At 54.9% G+C, this 20,169-nt stretch overlaps 1 protein-coding gene and 1 non-coding gene across 10 annotated transcripts in view; both read right to left on the minus strand.

Annotated features, from left to right (window-relative positions):
* Positions 1-295: 295 nt before the first annotated feature.
* Positions 296-359, minus strand: MIR375 (microRNA mir-375). The gene has a single exon (NR_031317.1). It is a non-coding gene; the product is annotated as a microRNA mir-375 (primary transcript).
* Positions 360-1,487: 1,128 nt separating this feature from the next.
* The window catches only part of CFAP65 (cilia and flagella associated protein 65), a 41,652-nt gene continuing 22,970 nt past the window's right edge, over positions 1,488-20,169 (minus strand). For 5 of the 9 annotated variants that reach the window (XM_059879028.1, XM_010802383.4, XM_059879030.1 and 2 more), the window contains 19 exons: positions 19,255-19,413; positions 18,862-19,012; positions 18,275-18,403; positions 16,663-16,876; positions 16,220-16,348; positions 11,765-11,941; positions 11,408-11,474; positions 11,150-11,260; positions 8,828-9,019; positions 8,565-8,723; positions 7,151-7,294; positions 6,595-6,708; positions 6,309-6,416; positions 4,671-4,715; positions 4,232-4,434; positions 3,633-3,758; positions 2,610-3,107; positions 1,792-1,929; positions 1,488-1,678 (listed from right to left, as the gene is read on the minus strand). In XM_059879028.1, coding sequence (XP_059735011.1) covers positions 1,546-1,678; positions 1,792-1,929; positions 2,610-3,107; positions 3,633-3,758; positions 4,232-4,434; positions 4,671-4,715; positions 6,309-6,416; positions 6,595-6,708; positions 7,151-7,294; positions 8,565-8,723; positions 8,828-9,019; positions 11,150-11,260; positions 11,408-11,474; positions 11,765-11,941; positions 16,220-16,348; positions 16,663-16,876; positions 18,275-18,403; positions 18,862-19,012; positions 19,255-19,413 — 2,997 coding nt within the window. In that variant the 3' untranslated portion in view covers positions 1,488-1,545. Of the gene's footprint in view, positions 1,679-1,791; positions 1,930-2,609; positions 3,108-3,632; positions 3,759-4,231; positions 4,435-4,670; positions 4,716-6,308; positions 6,417-6,594; positions 6,709-7,150; positions 7,295-8,564; positions 8,724-8,827; positions 9,020-11,149; positions 11,261-11,407; positions 11,475-11,764; positions 11,942-16,219; positions 16,349-16,662; positions 16,877-18,274; positions 18,404-18,861; positions 19,013-19,254; positions 19,414-20,169 lie in introns of those variants that run through there. The other 4 variants (XM_059879034.1, XM_059879037.1, XM_059879040.1 and 1 more) reach the window with 4 other exon arrangements.

A 20,169-nucleotide genomic window follows, 5' to 3' on the forward strand; every position in this document is an offset into this window, starting at 1 on the left:
GGGACAGAGCCAGACTAGAAACCCGGGTTTCCACCTCCGGAAGAACGCCTAAGCTGGCCCCCAGACCCCCTACGCCACCCGGTGGAGCTGGCTCTGCCGGCCCGCATTATCCGGAATCGAAGCGGGCAGCCCTTGAGCAGCGGGCCGGACAGGGCAGGGCGGGCGGGGCCGGATGGGAGCCGGATGTCCCTGGGGAGCGGCGCACAGCCTCTCCGACCCGTATGGCGGCGGCGGCGACAGGTGCCTGCGTGGCGATCGGCCCGGGCCCCCGGGCGGGTGCTGAGAGGCCGCCCCTGCCTCACGCGAGCCGAACGAACAAAACGCTCAGGTCCGGTTTGTGCGAGGGGCTCGTCGCGGGGCGGGAGCGGCGGGTCCGGGGCCTGGCTGTGGCCCTCGGCGGTCTCCTGGTCCTGGTCTTCTGCGAGCGCCGTGCTGTCCCGCGCCCGATAGCCGCCCTCACCTGCGCGCATCTGCGGCTGACACGTCGGCGGCCGCTGCAGGTGCGCACCTGGTCCGCCCCTCCCTTCCTGGCCACCCTCCACCCGGCCGGGCCCTGCTTGGCTTGGTCCCCAGCGCACGCCGCGGAGCTTGTGCGGGAGCCCCGGCTCAGCGCGCTTTATACGGCCTACTCAGTCCCCGCCCCTAGACACACACACGCGCGCGCGCGCGCACACACACACACACACACTCTCTCACACCTGTCCTGGCGCCCGTTTGCTCGGGGCAAATATTGACTCAGAGGAGGCGGAGCGCCCCCTCACCCCTCTCCCCGCCCTCACCCAGGCTTCGGGGCCGGAGCTCCTCCGAGGCCTTGGCGGTGGGGGTGGAGGGGGTGTCGGGGACCTGGGCGCCTCTGGAACAACACCAGATGTCACTTTTCCACCCACCTGCCTCGGGGAGGGGGTGGGGAGGAGCCGAGGACAGAGGCTACCAGGCGGAGGTTAGGGGGAGCGGGAGGTTGGGTGTCCTAAGGAAACTGGGGCATCCCCTGGCCTGGGGGATTCGGATTCATATTTAATAGGGTCTGTGGCCCGCGGCCTAGCGATGCGCTCCGTCCCCGTCCCAGCGTCAAATTCTTGACCTTCCTCGACGTGCCTCGATTTCCCTTCCTCTCAACCTCCGCAGAGCCCCGGGAGCCCGGCAGATGCTGAGTAAAAGCTAGCAGTGGAAGGGCCGAACCTCGGAGTAGGTGCGGCGGGGAAAGGGAAGAGATGGCCCCTTTTGCTCCGCGGCCACCTGCTGTGCAGGCCAGGCCACCCGGCTCTACTAGGGCAAAAGCCAGCCAGAAACCACCTGGAGCGCCCTCCACTGGCCAAACCGCAGAACTCTCGCCCAGCTGCCTAGTGGAGAGGAGAGACTCAACCTCCCAGCTCCAACGAGTCAGTGCGGTCCACCTTGGCCGCTTCCACCGTCTGTGCCTCTCAGACTGCGCGCGAGTTCTTGTCGTTTACGAGGAAATAAAGTGAAGGCAGATGTGTGTGTGTGTCGGGGGGGGGGGAGCTAGATGCTTTACTGGGGGGTGATGGAGAAAAGGCAGGGAGGAATCTACAGATGCAAGTCGGAGGAGGTGGGCGCTTGCGTCTGCAAACAGTCGGTGCGGGGCGGTTCAAACGAGCCGGGCATCTCCACTTGCTGCGGCCCCGGGGCCGCTGCTGGCAGCGACTCGGGACTCAGAATCCTGGAATACAGAAAGCCCCAGGTAGGGGAAGTGGAGGAGAAGTTTCCCGGCGCCCCTGCCCTCCCGTGCTACCCCTCGCGCCCTCCGGCGGCCGCTGGCCCCGGCGCCCCCACCTGGGAACGCTGAGCGGCGGCAGGGCGATGATGCGTGGTCGCGAGGTGAGCACCACCTCCCCGCGGCTCGCCTCCACCAGGATGTTCTGGATCATGTTCTCCAGCAGCGCCTCCTGCAGGATAGCGAAAGCCGGGAGCCTGCGCGGCGGGAAGCCGGAGCGCCGGGGTCAGCGCCGCCACCGACTTGCGCTGGGCTTCTCCACTGGCCTCCTCTGTGCTGTACCGTTTGCCCCGAGCTTTAGGTGGATTCTCACTTAACTCCCCGCCCTCCCAACACTACGAAACAATCTTGTTCCAATTTTACAGACGTTCAAACCATGACTCAAAGAGACCAAGGTGCTAAATGTCATGCTGTTGGTACCGGAGAGGGATTCGAACTCGGACAATCCGGGTTCCCATCCCAGGACCAGGGTTGGGGAAAGGTACTGAGCGATGAGACCGCACAGAAGGAGCTCCTAGGGAATCCCACCGTGGACAGAAAGCCACAGAGCAACCCTGGGAAACGGCAGTGCAATAAGAGGTGGTACTTTGCTCCTGGCTCTAGAAAATCACTTAAGTGGCTTTGACGACTATAATCACCCTGCTGGAAGTGGTGTGATGGTAAATGTTCATAGTCTGCTCTTGGAGAAGAAAAATTAAAGCTCAGATCGCCATTCTGTACATAGCGCCCCCTGAGGCCTTAAGCTTCCAGCAGCGCTGTCAATGAACCCGGAGTTGGAAAGAGAAGCTGACACAGGTAGCGGCCCACACCACTGCCTCCTATGACCCTTCTGCACTCAGCCCCCTCTCCAAACCTTCACCTGGGCCTGGCTGCTCACCGGCTGATGGCCTCCTTCTCATCCTGCTCTTGCCTCTCCTTCAGTAAGGCCTTCATCTGCTGCTGCCACTGCCATTTCAGGGACTCCTGGGATGTGGGCTGCAGCATGGGCTTCACCTCTGTCCAGGGCAACTTCTCCCCCTTGTCTTCCCCCTCCTGCTCTCGCAGCTCTTCCTCACCCATCTCCTCCTCCTCTTCCGTCTCCTCCTCCTCCTCTTCCTCCTCCTCCAGCTCCTCCTCTTCTTCCTCCTCCTTCTCCTCCTCTTCTACCTGCTCCTTACTCCCCAGCCTCCGTTTGTCCTCCTCCTCCTCCTCCTCCTTCTCTTTGCTGAACTCCGAGCTCTTGGAGGACTGAGATGGGGCTGGCACCACGTGCAGGCTGCTGTTGTGGGCCACGAACCTGGCCGACTGCTCATTCCAGAACTGGCAGAAGTAAGGCATTTGTTCCACCAGGTTTTGTCCCACAGCCTCATGGAAGAGCTTGTCTTCCAGCAGGCCCCTGGGTGGGCAGAGGAGGAGGAGGAGGTCTTCACTGAGAGGCCTTGCAGCCCCCTGAGGGGGACTCTGGTTTCAGGGTTCCCCGAGGGGTGGTTCTTGACTACTGTGGCCACAAACAGGTGCTGGTGGGGGGCTGATCAGTTGCTCTTCCTGATGTTCCTTCTTTAGAAAAAGGCACCTCTGGTCCCCCTCCCCCTCGGATTCTTAAAGGTGATCATTATATGATAGTGGAAGAGCCAGGAGGTCAGAGGTACCCAGATGAGGGTGGGAGCCCTGGAAAACAGTGGCCCCGCTCCAGATCCCATCTACCAGCCGCAACAAGGCAGAACTTGGGACCCAGCCCTGAGGATCCCTCCAGCCAGGTCACCCTCCAGAAGGGCCTGGAGCAACCCGTGGAAGGATCTTGTGAAGAAGTTCTATCTTTGGGGAAAAGAAGGGCTGCGACTTGCGGGGCTTTGGGTGGACCCAGAGTTGACCGAACTCACGAGGGAGACAGAGGGGTGAGGGTTTTGGGGAGGGTGCTCACCTGATGATGGCGGAGAGGCAATCAATCAGAAGCTGCTTCTCCTGCTTGGAGACAGAGGCCCACTTGTCAGGGGATTCTTCCTCACCAGCCTCCGACGCCACCTTGGGGCACCTCTTTGGCAGCTCCCTGGGGGGCAGGCCATAGCATTCTGAGTGGCCTGGGCAAGCCCCCATGCTGGGGTCAGGGGCATGAGCAGTGATGGTGGCTGCCCGGTCATGAGGACATAGGTGAGCTTGCAGCAGCCTCTAGTCTTAACCCAAACATAGTGCTGCTGCATTTTGGGAATCAAGTCCAACTCTCAGAGTCAGCACAGGACTTGGAGATGCTCCAAGGTGGAAAGAGAAGGGAGGAGGGGAGGCAGGGAGGCCTAGGTGGGTTCCCCAGGGGGACTCTGGCTCTCTGCCCCTCCTTGTAAGGGCCTGACAGTAGTGGGGGCATCTCGGAGCCAGCAGGGCCCCAGTAGTCCCGCTGATGGCTACACATGCTCCAGGCCCTCAGCAAGGGTTAGGTCTGGGTAGCCCCTTTTCTGGAGTGTGTGGGGGAGGGGCGGTGCAGACAGCAGAGAAAGGAGACCCCTCCCTCCCTCCCTGAGAGTTCACCAGTGCAAGAAGTGGCGGGGAAAGTCAGAGAAGTAGTTGGCCAGGAAGTAGTCGGTGGCATGGGCACGGGCAGTGAGGCCTAGGCAGAGCATGCCTGGCGACGGCGGCTGGGGGCATGGCCAGAATGTCTCCTCCTTTGCCATTCTGAGGTTCCAGCTGGTCGGCCGGTTGAGATCCTGCTGGTTCTTGATGGGAGGCAGCGTCTTTGGAAAAGGGGAGGCACTGACGACAGGGGCTGGGGACTGCACTCCCATCACTGATGGGTGCTTAGTCCTCCAACCAGGCCTTTGGCGACACCTCTGGCATTTCATCCCCACCCATCAGTACTTTCATCCCTCCCTTCCAGGAGGCTGGACTGGGGGGTGGAGGTATCTCTGGGGACCAAGAAAGGATCCTTTCAAGACATCCCAAGGAGATGGGCCTGGGCTTACGTCCTCACCTTGTACTTTCTCGCAGGCTCACAAGCTGTACAATATGCCCTTTTCTGTGGAAGCAAAGAGACCCTTGCTTAGGATGCAAGAGGCCTAGAGGGATTCCCCTCGTCCTGCCCTTCCTGCTGACCCACAGAGGGCCTGAAGTCAGCGCCACCACCTGCTGCCCTCTTGGTCCTGCACAACTCCCAGCCACACCCTCTTCCAGAACATTCCAGGGAAGTGCTGCCTACAGACAAGGAAAATCTGGCTACCTAGCTAAAGGGAAGGAAAGGAGATGCCACCAAACAGTGCAGGCTGCTCCAACAGCACTTGTCCCTGGTGCCCAGGAACGCTGTGGTTTAGTGGGATGAGGAAACAGCCTCCCATATTAAGCCTTAATTCTCCTATGGGAGAAATCCCTTCTCCCAAAGCCCTCAAAACATGATTTGCCTTCAGAGCTGGGCCAGAGCCTCAGAGGGGAGCAGTGCTTCCCTGGGGGTTCAGTGTAGAGGACACAGGGGTGATCAAGGTGCAAGAGTGCCACCATAGGGAGGAGGAAGCAAGGCGGACACGTTGACTCATTTATTACCAGCCCCCCTGCATAAATACTAACATTAGCCCATATTGAGTGGAGGCTTTCTGGGTACCAGGCACTGTTGTAGGTAATCTACAAGCATCAACTCATTTAATCCTCCCACCAATGCCACAAAGTGGATCGTTTATTTGTGTTTTAAAAGTTTTAAAACTCCTCTTTTTAACCTTTTTTGTTTGTTTGTTTTTGGCCACCCTGCGCAGCTTGTGGGATCTCACTTTCCCAACCAGAGACTGAACCTGGGCCATGGCAGTGAAAGCCCAGAATCCTAACCATGAGTCCACCAGGGAATTCCCTTTCTAAAACTTCTTAATATGGAAAATTTCAAAGGTATACACAAGTGGACTTTCCTGGTGGTCCAGTGGCTAAGACTTCATGCTCTCAATGTAGAGGGCCCGGGTTCAATACCTGGTCAGGGAACTAAACCCCAAATGCCACAACTAAATATCCCATGTGCCACAATGGAGATCAAAGATCTCATGTGCTAGCACTAAGACCAGGTGCAGCCCAATAAATAAATAAAAATACGTATTATTAAAAAGTATACAGAAGTGCTGAGAATGCTACAAACAGTTCTCCATTACCTCCAACCCAGCTTCAACAATTAGCAGTTTATGGCAATCTTCTCATCTAGACTACCTTGAAGCCAATCTCAGATGTCATATGACTCCCATTATATAGTTGAGGGAACTAAAGAGGTTAAATAACTTGGCTAAGATGCGTCGAAGCTGGAAAACTAAGCCAGACACTTGTTTCCAGAGCCTCCACCTGAAAACACTACGCCACCTTCCCTTCCACCAGAAGGTGAGCTCTGCCTGTTTCCTCGTGGATCCCCAGTGGCCACCCAGTAGCTACTCATTAAATACAGGCTACATGAGGCAGGGAGTGGTCAGCCAGCTTTCTGTATCCACAGTTTCTTGGGAGGGGCTATGCTTAGTCTAATAAAAGAAATCTCATCTCTTACGTCAGGCTGGTCAGCTTTTAGGACCACCTCGGATCACCACCTCTGTCCCCTATGGCAAGGCTAATCAGAAGGCTCTGTGGTGTTCAGAGCCCACTCTGCCCTCCTCACCTTCACTTTCCTATCTGTGATGGTGAACTCTACTTCGTGCCGCAGCTTCTCGTCTTTCCACTCCTGCAGTTCCTTACGATACTGCCTCAGGGGTTCCTGCTGGTATACCTGTGGCTCAGGAAAAGGAGAGAGAAGACAAGGTCTGGAGGGCCTTGGCTTGGGCCTGTGCTGTGGCTGGCCCTTGGAAGAGGGGCCTTGGGGGAAATCTGGGGATCTCACAAACCACTGCACCCCCTCAAGATGGGAGCTGTGTGCCATCCCAGCTTCTCTCTGAGGGTGGTCCTACCTTGCATACCAGGTCCATGCTATAGAAGCTGGCGTGCACTGAGGCCTTCAGGGTCACCATGAATGGGACTGTCTCCTCGGGAGCCACCTTTCCTTTCATAGGACTCACAGACACCTGTTTATATTTGGGGAAGGAGTCTCTCTGGAGCTTCACAGGGATGGGATGGGACAAGATGGGATAGCACAGGATGGGATGGGGTGGGATGAAGTGGGATGGGATGGGGTGGAGTGGGGTGTGAGGGGATGGAGTGGGGATGGGATGGAGTAGGATGGAGTGGAATAAGATGGACTGGGATGGGATGGGATGGAGTGGAATGGGATGGAGTAGAGTGGGATGGGATGGGATGGAGTAGGGTTGAATGGGATGGAGTAGAAAGGACTGTGGATGGGATGGAGTGGAGTGAGATGGGATGGGATGGAGTGAGATGGAGTGGAATGGGGTGGGATGGGATGGAGTAGTGTGGGATGGGATGGAGTGGGATGGGATGGGGTGGAATGGGATAAATCTAGAGGCCCTCTGAAGGTTCTGGTTTCCTGCAAACACAGGGAACTCTCACCTCCCCAAAGTCTAGAGGCTTCAGCTGCCAGGCAAAGACAATTGTCTCGTTCTTGGAGATGTTGTTAAGGAACAGCAGGCGGCTGCACTTGCTCTGCACAGGAATGTTTCCCAGGGAGATATGTGACTGGGACAGGAAGACATTCTGTTGGTGGAGACAACACAACAGCAACTTTGGGAGGTGAAGAAATACTAAGCCTAGCCACCAGTACCGGAGAAGGCAATGGCACCCGACTCCAGCACTCCTGCCTGGAGAATCCCAGGGACGAGGGAGTCTCTGGGGTTGAACAGAGTCGGACACGACTGAAGCAACTTAGCGGCAGCCACCAGTACCAGTCACAGTGCTTTCAATGGGCCAGGTACCACTGTCGGCAACTGACAGGCATTTAATTCTCAGGGGCCCAAGGATACAGGCACCACTATTGTCCCCACTTTACAGATGTTCAGAGAGTATAAATAATTTTCCAAAGATCTCTAGGATAAACCCAGACAGTATCACTCTAAAGCCTATGGTTTTGACCATTAAAAACAGGCTTGAAAGGACTCAGAAATCAGAATTTGCTTAGAAAAAGCAGGAGCAAGGCCAATATAATTTGAGTCTCTGAAGGGTAGTTGTGGACTACTAGGTGGTCAGCTGTTAGCATCTTCATCGGGCACAGAGCAGAAATTGTGTGGTAGGGCTGTCTGGAAAGAGCGAGGCCATGGAAGGGGCATTTTCTTGGTCTAGACCCTGAGTGCCTCCAGAGCTGAGACTCTGTCTGGCACTTTTCCGTATCCCCAAAACTGTGTCCTCCATGGTACTCACCCTTCAGTAAGAGTCCAAATAGGGGGGAAGGGGAAGAGTAGACAGGCAGATGTATTGGTGGATAGTGACTGGAGGAGTGCATGGATGGTTGGATGGATGGATAGGTGGATACGGGGATGAGTAAATGGGCATGTGGGTCAGTGGGGAAACACATGGATGGTGGATGGATGAATGTGGCAGGCCTCGAAACAGTGAGAAGTGTGTGAACTAAAGGTAGTGTTACTGACCCTAGGTATCTTTCAGCAAAATCCATCTGGTTCCAAGGGAGAGGCTGTTCTGAATGAAGATAATATCTCAGCCCTAGAATAGGCTTCTTTCTACCCCTCCCAGTGCCCCCCAAATGCCCCGAGGTGAGGGTGGATGGGGGCCCCACAGGAGGTGGAGCGCCTTGAGCAGGAACACCTGTGAGCACTAGGTGGCAGGGTGAGCCTCTCATGGACCGGTGCCACACCCTAAATACGGAGGAGGGTTGGTTCCAGACTTCACCTCCGTACCCCTTTCCTTTTTCAACTCTGTCATTTCCTTCTCAGCCTCCTCGTCCGCTGCGCTAGCCTCCCAGGCCCTCAAGCTCCCCCTAGGCCTCAGGCCTTCCCAGCTCCCTTTGCCTTACCTGTCCAGGTACCATCAGCCTTGAGTGGATGGCGTTGTTGTCCCACAAGGAGAGGTTGTGGAATGGGGCCGCGTCCCCCAGGACGTGGGGGTCATAGCCCACTCCCTGGAAGCGGATGACGGCTGAGTTCCATCCCAGGATGTGTATGGGCACATCCACCTGGGAGGTTAGGAAGGGGGGTGCAGGCCCTGGTTAGAGCAAGGCCTGCTGGGAGGGGGCCACCTCCAAACCCCCGCCCTGTGTGAGCTGGGGCTTCTGCTCACCGTGTAGGTCTTAGCCTCAATAGGTGAGAAGATCCAGAAGACCCGGGCAGTTGTGCCTGGCTGGATCTCCCCTTTGGGGTTGAGGCAGCAGAAAATGGGGTGATCAAAATTTTTTTCCTGAACCTGCGACAGGATGTTGGTCTGGATCTCATATGTTACAGGCACCGAGCCACCATTATACAACTCATAAATCTGCAGGGGGAGGAATTGAGGAATCTTCACACCTGCTCAAGGCCACCACGCAGGGAGCCTGGGATTCTGTGTTCACTGTGGGAGGGTGGGTTGATATCCATGATGTCACCCTTACAGTCCCAGAGTTCCCCTAAAAAACTTCTGATTTCTCTTCTGGCTGGATCACCCAAGAAGTATACAACTGTATTTTCAGCCTGTAACATTTTAGTATACTATGTAATCTTTATATTATTTGCTCTCAATGTACCTAAGTCAAGTGTGCTGGTGCTAAGTCACTTCAGTCGTGTCCGACTCTGTGCGACCCCATAGACAGCAGCCCACCAGGCTCCCCTGTCCCTGGGATTCTCCAGGCAAGAACACTGGAGTGGGTTGCCATTTCCTTCTCCAACGCATGAAAGTGAAAAGTGAAAGTGAAGTCGCTCAGTTGCGTCCGACCCTCAGCGTAAGGGGACACTAATGCCTGTGTCCATACTGCTGGAATTTAGGGAAACGTCCATGCACTCACCATCCGGACCCTTCATGGTTTTCTAGGCGCTCATTCTAATTACCTGGGAGGCTGCCACTTTCCACCTCTGCCATTAGAGGCAGTTGTGCTTAAAGGCAGAAAAGGGAGCAGAAGGAAGGTATGAGGTCCCCCAAGACTAACCCTGAAGTTGGGGAGTCACAGAAAGTCCTGCCTGAAACCAGAGGTCTTCTGGCCCAAGACTCCATGTTAGAGATGAGAGAAAGACAGTGAGAATAAAGAGTTAATCTGGATTAGGTTCAACCCCCTCATCTTTCTCAGCACCCACTCCTGAATGTGCTTTTTTTTCCTGTATGGACTGCTGTCTGAGATTCAGACCTGCTATCTTCTATTTGATGACTCCTCCTTGTTGTTTCATAGGCATCTTACATTTGGCCAAGACCAAACTCTTTACAACCTATTCCTCCCCCTAGTGTATCTCACTTCAGCAAATGGCACCTACATATTCCCAGGAGTTCAAAGTAGGAATCCAATACATTTTCCTCCATCCCCTTCTCTTATTTTCCAGATCTAATCCTCAGCAAGTCCCAGTGATTCTGTCTTCAAAATGTAGATTAAATCTGTTCATTTACTCTGTTTTTGCTGCCTTCTTACAGGTTCCGGCCACCATCTGTTATCATCTTATGAATGAAAGGAGATGCTTGACTGCAGTTGTGGCTTGGTTGGAGGTACAAGTTGGTCTTCTCCTTTGTCCATTTTCCACTGTGTTCAGTGTCACAGCGGAGTGGTCTGGTCTCTCTGGAAAGCTCTCCAGGAAGCATATGAGTCTTTGCTTGTCTTTTTAAGGGTCTGGGCTTCTGGGTGAGGCTTCTGGGAAGCCAGTGGGTAGAGGGGTTGTATAAGGAAGTGAGCAGAGCCTGGGACCATGAGAACCTCTATCGGGTCTAGGAAGCCCTTTTAATTTGCTCCAGGCTGAGTGGCTGGAGGCCCCTGCCCAGAAACACAAGGGATTCTAAATGATTAGAAATTTCAGAGCTGTGAAATGTTTGGAAAAATTCTGTATCTCCCTCTGGGAGATTTCCAGCGTACATTTTCAGAACGAAGGACCCTGGTTCCCTCCAATTAATAAAGACAATTCTGTAGCTTCATGAGGATTCACTTTCTAGCATTTCAGCCTCCGGAAAGATGCCCTTTTTGGAGCAGTGATTTTCAAGACGTGACCGTCAATAAGCAGGTGTACTGAAACCAGTTTATCAGGTCATGTCCAGCATTTAAAAAGTAGAACAGAATAAAAAAGAAAACATCAGAGCACTCAGCATGTAGTGGTGTACGTACTGATTTGTGATACTTTTGTTTCAGTTAGATGTGTATGTATGAACTGCGTTTTCCAAAATATACCATGGTTCATGGTCAAGTTTGAAAAGCCCTGTGTTAGAGGAAGGAACCCCCTGCTTTTGCACGGGAATAGGGCCTGGCAAAGGGCTTAGCACCAGTGCCTAGAAGCTGAAGCCTCTTGCCTTGGGTCTCTCCCAGTTGCCCAATCTTGAGGTTCAACCCCACCTCTTTGAGTGAGGACAGGGGCCTTGTCATCCTGTCATGGGCTGATGCAGACACACAGAGGACAACACTTAAGCATCCTGGTGACCAGGACAACGCAGACCACTGACCTGCCTTGGGGGCAATGTGTCGCCAATGGGGACAGGGATGAACTGATGGCTGGTGGAGGTGAAGTGCACATACTTCTGCTCCAGCTTCACCGTCACACCTATGAAATTGAGCTGGAAATAGAAAGCCCATGAGTAGCATCCTTCCCTGGGAGGAACTGAAGTACCCAGTGGAGAGATGTGGACCCCAGTTCCCTGGGGAACGGCACTCCCTGTGCCGCTCTCTAGGCTTTCCAGGACAGGACAAGGGCAGGACCTCACCAGGATCTCCCGGCCATGGGACACCTTGAAGAGCACCGGGAGGCGATCTGTGCCGATGAACAGATGGCTGGAAGGGAGGAGACAGTCCAGGATGACTTACTGAACCTTGGTGTGGGTGGAAGAACGAAGGGTCATGGCACGCTTGTGGCTTTGGGCTGGCTATGCGGAAATCCCTGAGCTGGGATGAGGCAAGAGGAAAATTAAACCTCCCCTGCAGGTGGAAAGGCAACACCTTCTCAGGGTGGTGGCCACTCAGGGTACCCTGGAGTCACACAGTGTAAGGCCAGGCTCCTCCAGGAGTTGGGGGAATGGAGGTCTTCAGGACTGGAAGGGCGGGGTGAGCGGTGGGGGCAGCACCTGTATTTGAGCTCCACTATCTGCTCTTGCCCGGGACTCAGGCTCCCAGCCTTGGGACTGATGGAGAAGATGCAATTGTCCTGTGCGCGCATCTGGTGCAGCTCGGTGCAGTCAAACTCTGCCTTCTCTGCCCAGAGCTCCACGTCAATCTGCTGGTCACTCGGGAAGAGGAAGGCCCTGGGGGAGGGGTGCAAAACAGAAGGGGTGGAGGAGCCTCTCGGTCAGACCAGAGGCAGGAGCTCTGAGCCCCAGCTGGGATGCATGGAGGCCTCCTCTATTCCCTCCCTCTCTTCTCCCCCATTAGGCAAGCTGTCCCATGCAAGGCTGAGCAAACACTGAGGTTGTGGATTCTCATTTCATAATGGTCCACAAACCTAGGAACAGAAGCAGTGACTAAATGGAGAATGGAAATTGGGGCTCCCATTGTGGGTACCAGGGGTCAAGGGGCTGCTTGTATATGTGGCCACTTCGAGCTTGGCAGTGACCCTGGAGGGGTCTGTGTGACAAAGCTCTTAGGAAGGGCCATTTGAGGCACCTAGAAATGTCAGCAGCACCAACCAGGGGGCCCCAGGAAGACTGGCACTTTTGAGTCCAAAGCAAGGCTGGACATAGAATCAGTGCCTCTGTGATGCTAGGTGCTCCAGTAAAGCAGATATTGCATTCTAAAGGGTGCCCAAATAAGTGACAAAGGGGTTCCAAGATCACAATCTGAAAAGAAGGCTCCATCCACTCTCAGAGGGATGAACTGGCCTCAAACTGGGCAGAGTATATGAACAGGGAATAGCCAGAAGTAGGGGAAAATGGGCATCACACCTGAAAAGACTCAAGAAGAGTCTCAGGAAAATGCAAATCAAAATTCTCTCAAATAAATCTTAAGTATTTTCACATCTGAATCGTGAAAAATGGTTACATTCAATGCTGGTAAATTTAGGAAGGACAGACATCCTCGAATACAGGGGAGAAGGAACTGCTCCCACCTTTTGTTGCAGGAATTTTGATAGCATCTTTTAGAATAGAAAGTGCATAGAGTAGAAAATGCCCTTTGAGAAATTCTATTTGGGGGAATTAACTTGCAGGGATAAAAATGTAAGCACGCACGCACACACACACACAAGGATGTTTATTACCACTTTGTTAGTGATGGCAAAAACAACATTAAAAAGCACTGGGAACAACTGGTGTCATCTGAAAGGAGTGGTTTAAAAATGTAAAGGCTTCCTTGACAGTCCAGTGGTTGAGACTCCACATGTCCAGTCCAAGGGACACAGGTTCAATCCTGGGTCGAGGAGCTAAGAGCCCACATGCCATGTGGCATGCTCAAACAATTTAAAAATTAACAAAACAAAATAGACATAAGGTCCATTCATATTACAGGATATTATGCAACTATTAAAATGAATGAGTTACACCTCTATATACTGATCTTTATTGATCTAAAAATGAATGTTAAAAAAAAAATGAATGTTACTGACATAAGGCTGAGTGACAACGTTATTGTTATAATGCTGAACATAGAGTAATACATGTAACATCATGCCGTTATCGTAATAAAAAATGAAAGAGCAACTGTGTCCATGTGCCCCTGCCTTGTACCAGTGCTGAGAGCGGAAGCACATGCCAAGCCCACCGGGGCCGACTGGAGAGGGAGCCGGCGGGGTGGGGGTGGGGGTTCTTACTTTTCTTCCATCACCCTTGTGTCGTTGGACGTGTTACCGGACTTGGTACTTGCTTCTGTCGTTTTATCTGCAGGATATTGATCTGCAGTAAAACTGGCGACCTTGCTACTTCAGGTTTGCTCAGAGTTTCACTCTCGGCTCTCACCCCAACTCCGCCCAAATAATCCCTGCCCGTCCTCTGGTGTGGGCCCCCAACTTGGGACTGTGGAAACCTGCCAGCCTGTCCCCCTGCCTCGAACCCCTAATCCTCCTCAGAAGGAGAAGAATTACACGCCAACCAGAGGACTCCAAGGCCCTGTCCACATCCTTATCAGCGTTACAGCCACGCTGTGCTTTTTGCTTTTACCCATGTCTGCACCAGGCCCCCATCTAGAAGGCTCTCTGAAGGCTCTCTGCCTCTGCTCCCTGGCCTACAGGTCTAGCTTTCTCCAGGAAGCGTTTCTGAGGTGCGCACACCCTCCCACCACTTCTAAATCCGAGGGAAGTAGCTCTTGACGCTGCACAAGGGTCTTTCGCAGCATGTCACTCACCATGCACCACAAGGCCGGTCTGCCCACCGGGAGGGCAGGGCCTAGGCTCGTCAGCTTTTCTATTCTGAGCTCCGGGCCTGAGGCCTACACCAGGGAAGCCCCAGTCCACGTTTGGCCAGTGGCTTAACGAATGAATTAGGGAACAGACGACGTTAATTTGTGCCCCTGACACCTGTGACAGATCACCCTTTAAATGCACGGCCCAACATCTCCCTGGGCCAAGCGCAAAGGCAGCAGAGGAGGCTTGGTGGGGGCATGGCAGCAGCATGGCTCCCAGGTCCCCCTCAATGCTCCCCCCAAACCCACTTGGGGTTCTCTGTCCTGCCTGCTGCTGCCTCCAGGCCAAGTCCACACTCCCCGTTTTTTACTGATCTTGGCAGGAATAAAACCTTCAGTCTGTTCCTTATGAGTTTAGCAGAGACTCGGCTAGAACTTTCAAAAATAGCCCTCTAAGAAATTGAAAGGAAACACAACAACGCAAAAAGCCAAAGAGAGTCAAGTGTTCTTAGGAAGGTTCCCTGCGTTTGGAATCTAGAAGAAGCACGGACTGCCTTCCTGAACCTCAGACGATCCCCTGATGGACGGGCCTGGCTCAGTGGGCACTCTGCCTGGCTTTCCTCCTGCCCTATTTCCAGCCACCTGGACCCTCTCCACTGAGAGTGAGAGCTGGCGTGCTCCTGCACAAACAGTCCACCAAAATACACTGCTCCACACCAGGACACCAGCCAAGGCCGCTTCTCCTGCCCCTACTCCTGAGCCCTGCAGGGCCTTGGCTCCTGGCCACTCAGACAGCTCAGTGGATGGCTGACGCAGCGCTCCAGGCAGGCCCCGGGCCTTCCCCACCAGGCCACAGCCTGCCAAGCTTCCCAGTCACTCAGGGCCAGGAGCCCTTAGTTACTCACAGTCTCGACCCTTCTCAGACAGAAGCTGCTTAATGAACTGGCTCCCCCTCCTCCACCACAGGGAGGGACAGGACAACCCAGAGAGTAAGGGGAGGCCGCTGCACCGGGGCCAGTACAGCCTCCCCCCAGTCTCACCCACATGCACCCCAAGGCTCTTGAGATCACAGATGCATATGTCCACTCTCATCCACCCACTGCCACGCCCAGGCTGGGCCCCTGGCTCTCTTCCCACCCCTCCCAAGCCTGACCCGGACGGGGACACTTCTTTCTCACCTCCGTCTAGCCAAGCAAAGTTGGAAGTCATCAAAAGGAAGTTTACTGGGAAATGAAGGCGCGTGGCAGAGGCCGGAGGAAAGAAACGGCGCTGGCACGGAGACAGGATGCTAACTGGGCACCAGTTCGGGGTCCCCATGGGAGTTAAGCCAAGCACAGGAGGGGCCCAGCGTGGCGGACTCCGGTCTCCAGGCCTGGGCCCCATGTGACCGGGAAGCGCAGCTGTTCTGTCCAGCCCCGACTCTTCCTGCAGCCCCACGTGGCTTTGCTCAGCTCAGCCATCTCCCTGACATGCTATGGCAGCAGAGCCTGCCAGAGACCCTCAACTCGCCCCATGCAGGCCTGGCCCCCACTGGCCTGGGGCTCTGTCAGGGCTGCCCGAGCATTTATCTAGCTCAAAGATCAGGGTACCCTGTAGCTTCTTGCTGACTAACCTGTGTAGGTGGGGGCTCTGGACCTGGACAGATCTGGGTGGGAACTGGCTCTGCCTCTAACGGCTGAGAGCTCTTGGCTGAGTCCTTAGCCTCCCATCTGTGAGACAGTCAGTGGAGGAGGATTTTTTCACAGGGTTGGTGTGAGACTCGGAGAAGAGGGTCCGAGTGGCCAGCTATGGCGCATGAGTGGTGGCTACTTCTCACTCGCTAAGCTATGACGATGCCCCTGCCAGTCTCAGCAGTAAAGAATCTGCCTGCCAATGCAGGAGATGGGGATTCCGTCCCTGGGTGGGGAAGATCACCTGGAGAAGGAAATGGCAACTCACTCTAGTACAGTTGTCTGGGAAATCCCATGGACAGAGGAACCTGGCAGGCTACAGGCCATGGGATTGCAAAGGAGTCGGACATGACTTAGTGACTAAACAACTGCCAGTCTCCATCAGGGTGAGTCTACCACTTCTGAGCCTATGGACGCGACTCAGCCAGATCTGATGTCCTGTTGGGCGACCCTAGTCCAACCCTGGCGTCTACATCCAATCGATGCGCGGGGTCGGGGGCGCACTTCATGGACACCAGGCGGCCAGGGCTACAACCAACAAGAGAACACCTCCAGCCCGTCCCCCAGCACCCCACTCCGTACCAGTCCAGGGGCACCATGCCGCTGTTCTTCAGGGCCAGGAGCACCACGGAGGGCGGGGCATCTATCGGTGCCGCCCCAAAATTGAAACTGAGCTTCAGAGCGGTGAAGACAGGGGGGATCTGGCTGGTGCTGTGTGGAGCAGAGAAATGGTCTGGGACAGGGTTGAGGACAGGCTGGAATCCTTCCAGGGGTGGCTGGCTTGGCACCCGTCTCCCCACAGTGGGGAACTGGAGAATCTGGGATTCAGGCACAGGGGTGGGTCAGCATTTGAGACCTCAAGTCAATCTCAGCCTTCTCCAGGCCCCACCAAGGATGGGCAGACATTGGTGGGGGGCAGATAGGGAGCCCCTTCTTGGACAGGGCCTGGTGCTGGGGGCATGAGTGGAACATTGCTCCAAGAACATTCCCAGACAGGCTCTGCCTGTCCCCCAGGCCCACCTCACCTGTGCCGGGTGGGCACCTTGTAGGTGAGTTCCCAGGATGTGGGGTCACGCTCCAAGTAGCTGTTGAGCAGGTCCAGGGAGAAGAGGTGCCACAGTTGCTTCCGGGTAATGCCCTCGGCGCTGCCCATGGAGCAGATATCCAGGATGGAGAGGAGGGGGTACACGGCCGTCAGGGACACGTGACACAGCTCCTGCTTCTCCCCAGCCTTGTTATCTGTGGGGGTATGGGAGAGAGGGGTGGGCTCACCTCCCAGCTCCCCTGGCGAGGGGAGTATACACTGTGGGTGCAGGGGTCCCAGGCAACCTGCCCCAGGACCCCAGTCAGGAGCAGACTCCAGGGACGCTTCCAGCAACAGCAAACCTTATCTGATACTTTCTACGTGAACCAAGCACTGTCCTAAGCGCTTGGCAAACACCACTGTATTTAATGTGCGTTATTCATTTTCAAACTTACTAATGGCTTTATTGAGATATAATCTATATACCATAAAATTAACCATTTAAAAACATTTTTAGGGGGGACTTCCCTGGCGGTCCAGTGGTTAAGGCTCTGTGCTTCAACTGCAGGGGGCACTGGTTCGATTCCTGGTCAGGGAAATAGGAACTTACATGCCATGCAGTGCAGCCAAAAAATTAAAAAGAATTTTTTGGTTGCCTCATGTGGCATGTGGGGTCTTAGCTCCCCGACCAGGGATCGAACTGGGTGCCCCCTGCAGTGGAAATGCAAAGCTTTAACCACTGACCACCAGGGAAGTCCCCAAAATTAACCCTTTCAACACATACAATTCAGTGATTTTTTTTTTCGTATATTCACAGAGTTGCACAATCATCATCACTGATTTTAGAACATTTTCAGTCCTCCCAAAACAAACCCAGTACTAAGTAGCTGTCACTCTCCATTCACCCCTCTCCCCACCCCTGGCAACCACTCATCTACTTTCTGTCTCTAGATTTTCCTATTTTGGGTATTTCACATAAACAGAATCATACAATGTGTGGCTTTTGGTGACCACCACCTTTCACTTGGCATAATGTTTTCGAGGTTTGCCCATGTGGTAACATGTGTCTGTGCTTTATTATTTTTCGCCAGTGCACCATTATTATCCCCATTTTACTGATGTGGAAACTGAGGCATAGGGAAGTTAAACAATTTTGCTGAGGTTATATGGCTAATAAGTGCTGGGGCCAGGATCCAATTCCAGGGAGCCCACACTCTCAGCCACTCACTCTCCTGTGCTCCCCTGACTGTACTGTCCTGGACTCCCACCAAGTGGCCCTGGGGCAGGCTGCTAACAACCTCGTTTTATGAGGGAGGAAGCTGAGACCCAAGGCAGCTGAGGAGTTACCTGAGATCCCTCAATAGGTAAACTCAGTGCCCAACTCTTCACACCGAGTCCCCCACAGCTCAGGCATGCACATGTGGACACCCACATAGACAGATGTGGTTGGTATGAGGCATGTACACTAGACACCCAAAAGCACATCCTAGCATGTTCTCATCCATCCTGCCAGCTCTGTCTGGACCCTCGGCATCCTCCCACCCCAAGTCCTGCACACACAGCCCTCCGCCTTTCCTCCCTGGCCCTGACATCCCTGCAGATGGCCCAGGTACCTCTGTGGGAGATGAGAGCATAACTGATGGTCCAGGAGTACTGGGACCGGTGTTTGGGACAGGCAGTCAGGCAGATGGCGTCCTGGGACCGGGGCGGCATGCTCCCCTCTGTGCGGTCCAGCTGCAGAGCTGCTCAGGGGTGGCCGTCAGGGGCGGCCGGGTGGGGTCAGGAGCAGAGGAGGCCCCCAGTGCAGCCTAGAGAGGCCCAGCCTTTCCTCTTACCCAGTCCCAGACACTCTCCTCTGGGCCAGCAGAGCTCTGGTTAGAGAGCAGGCTCTGAGCCAGGAAATGGGGAGCAGAGAGCTTCCTCCAGACCAAGACAGTGGGGACCAGTCTTGGGGTCACTGGCACCTGCTAAGCACTTTGCTCCACCCAGCTGCCCTGGGAGGTAGGCACCACCAGTAGCCCCATTTTACAGATGAGGGAACTGAAGCTCAGAGAGGACAATCACCCTCCAACCCCACACATCTAGCAAGTGGAAGCACCCAGTTTCAAGCCCTGTCCCCAAACCATGGTCCGGTTAACCAGTGTTAACCCGTGCCCCTCACTCCTGCCCCGGGGGCCCAGTCCTGCCCAGGCCTGAGTACCAAGGGGACCATTCTCGACAGCCGTGGGGTCGCTCTGTTCCAGGAAGAGGCGGTAGTGGAGGGTGCAGTCGCCATCGTTCCGGAGCACCAGCATCCTGCTCTGCTTGCCATTCACCAGCATGTTCCCAAAGTCCAGCTCCTTTTCCTGTGCCTGAGGGCCAGAGTCAGCTAGCCCGGGGTCGGGGATCCCCCAGGCCCACAGCCCCATCTGTTGCCCCCCACTCCAGCCTCAGAGGGTCCCCAAAGAGCAGATCCAGCAGGGAGAGCCAGGGGGCCAGAAGACTGCCATCCCCTGCCTTCATGGGGTCAGGTACTCCGGGGCCTTCCCTCCCATCTGGGCCCTGCCCCTCCTCCCTTTCTCTTCCCCGCACCCACCAGGGTCCTCCCACTCACGGACAGGCTGCTGGTGATGCCCATGCCCACCAGCCGGAGCATGTAGTGGGTGGTGGCGGAGGGCTTGGTGTTTGGGGGCAGGCCGGCTTCCCAGACCCACATCCCCACTCGGAACAGGTACTTGGTCTCCTCCAGGGGGCTGAAGGTCCAGGTCAGCGTCTGGGGTCACAGACATTATCCCTACGTGGGGGTCTCTGGGAACCCCCGCCCAGCTCTTGGACGTCTGAGGTCTCACTGCAGAACATCAAGCTATACAAAACCTTTCCTTACACGCACTGTGTACTCTGTCATCTCCTTCGGGCCTTCAACCATTTATCCCCAGAGGTAAGTGGTATTATTTTAGTGTCTCATTGTCTGATGAGAAACTGGAGATGCAGAGAAGCGGGGTAACTCCCCCAAGGTCACACAGCTGACGAGGGCGCTTGGTGGGAGCTGGGGATGTGAACTCTTGAGGCTGGACTCCAGAGTTTGTGTGGTCACTCGCCTTACAGAGTACTACCCCTGGGCTCTAACAGACGTCGTGTGTTGGTGGTTCTCGGCTCAAGCTTGGCCTCCTAGACTAGAAGACCCTAAACCAGGGCTGGGGCTCTGCTAGTTTGGGTCTCACCTGTGCCCTGCTCCAAGGATCTACCACTTTGACCTCCAGAAGCTCCCTTCCTCACTCCTTAATGATAGCCACCCATTAGCCCCAAATCCAGCTGCTCTGCACCACCTCCAGCTTTGGGAGACCGAGGACGGAGGATGGACTTGCCCCTGGGCACTGACATCAGAAACCCGGGTTTAAGTCCCAACTCTGCACCTCTTAATTCACAGTCTTAGTAAATGGTTTTCCCCCAACGCAAGTCTCAATTCTTCTTTGTAAAATGGGGGTGAAGATGATGGTAACAGTCATACCTATGCATAAAGCTGAAAAAA

The sequence above is a fragment of the Bos taurus genome, chromosome 2, assembly GCF_002263795.3.
Source record: "Bos taurus isolate L1 Dominette 01449 registration number 42190680 breed Hereford chromosome 2, ARS-UCD2.0, whole genome shotgun sequence".
NCBI lineage: Eukaryota > Metazoa > Chordata > Mammalia > Artiodactyla > Bovidae > Bos > Bos taurus.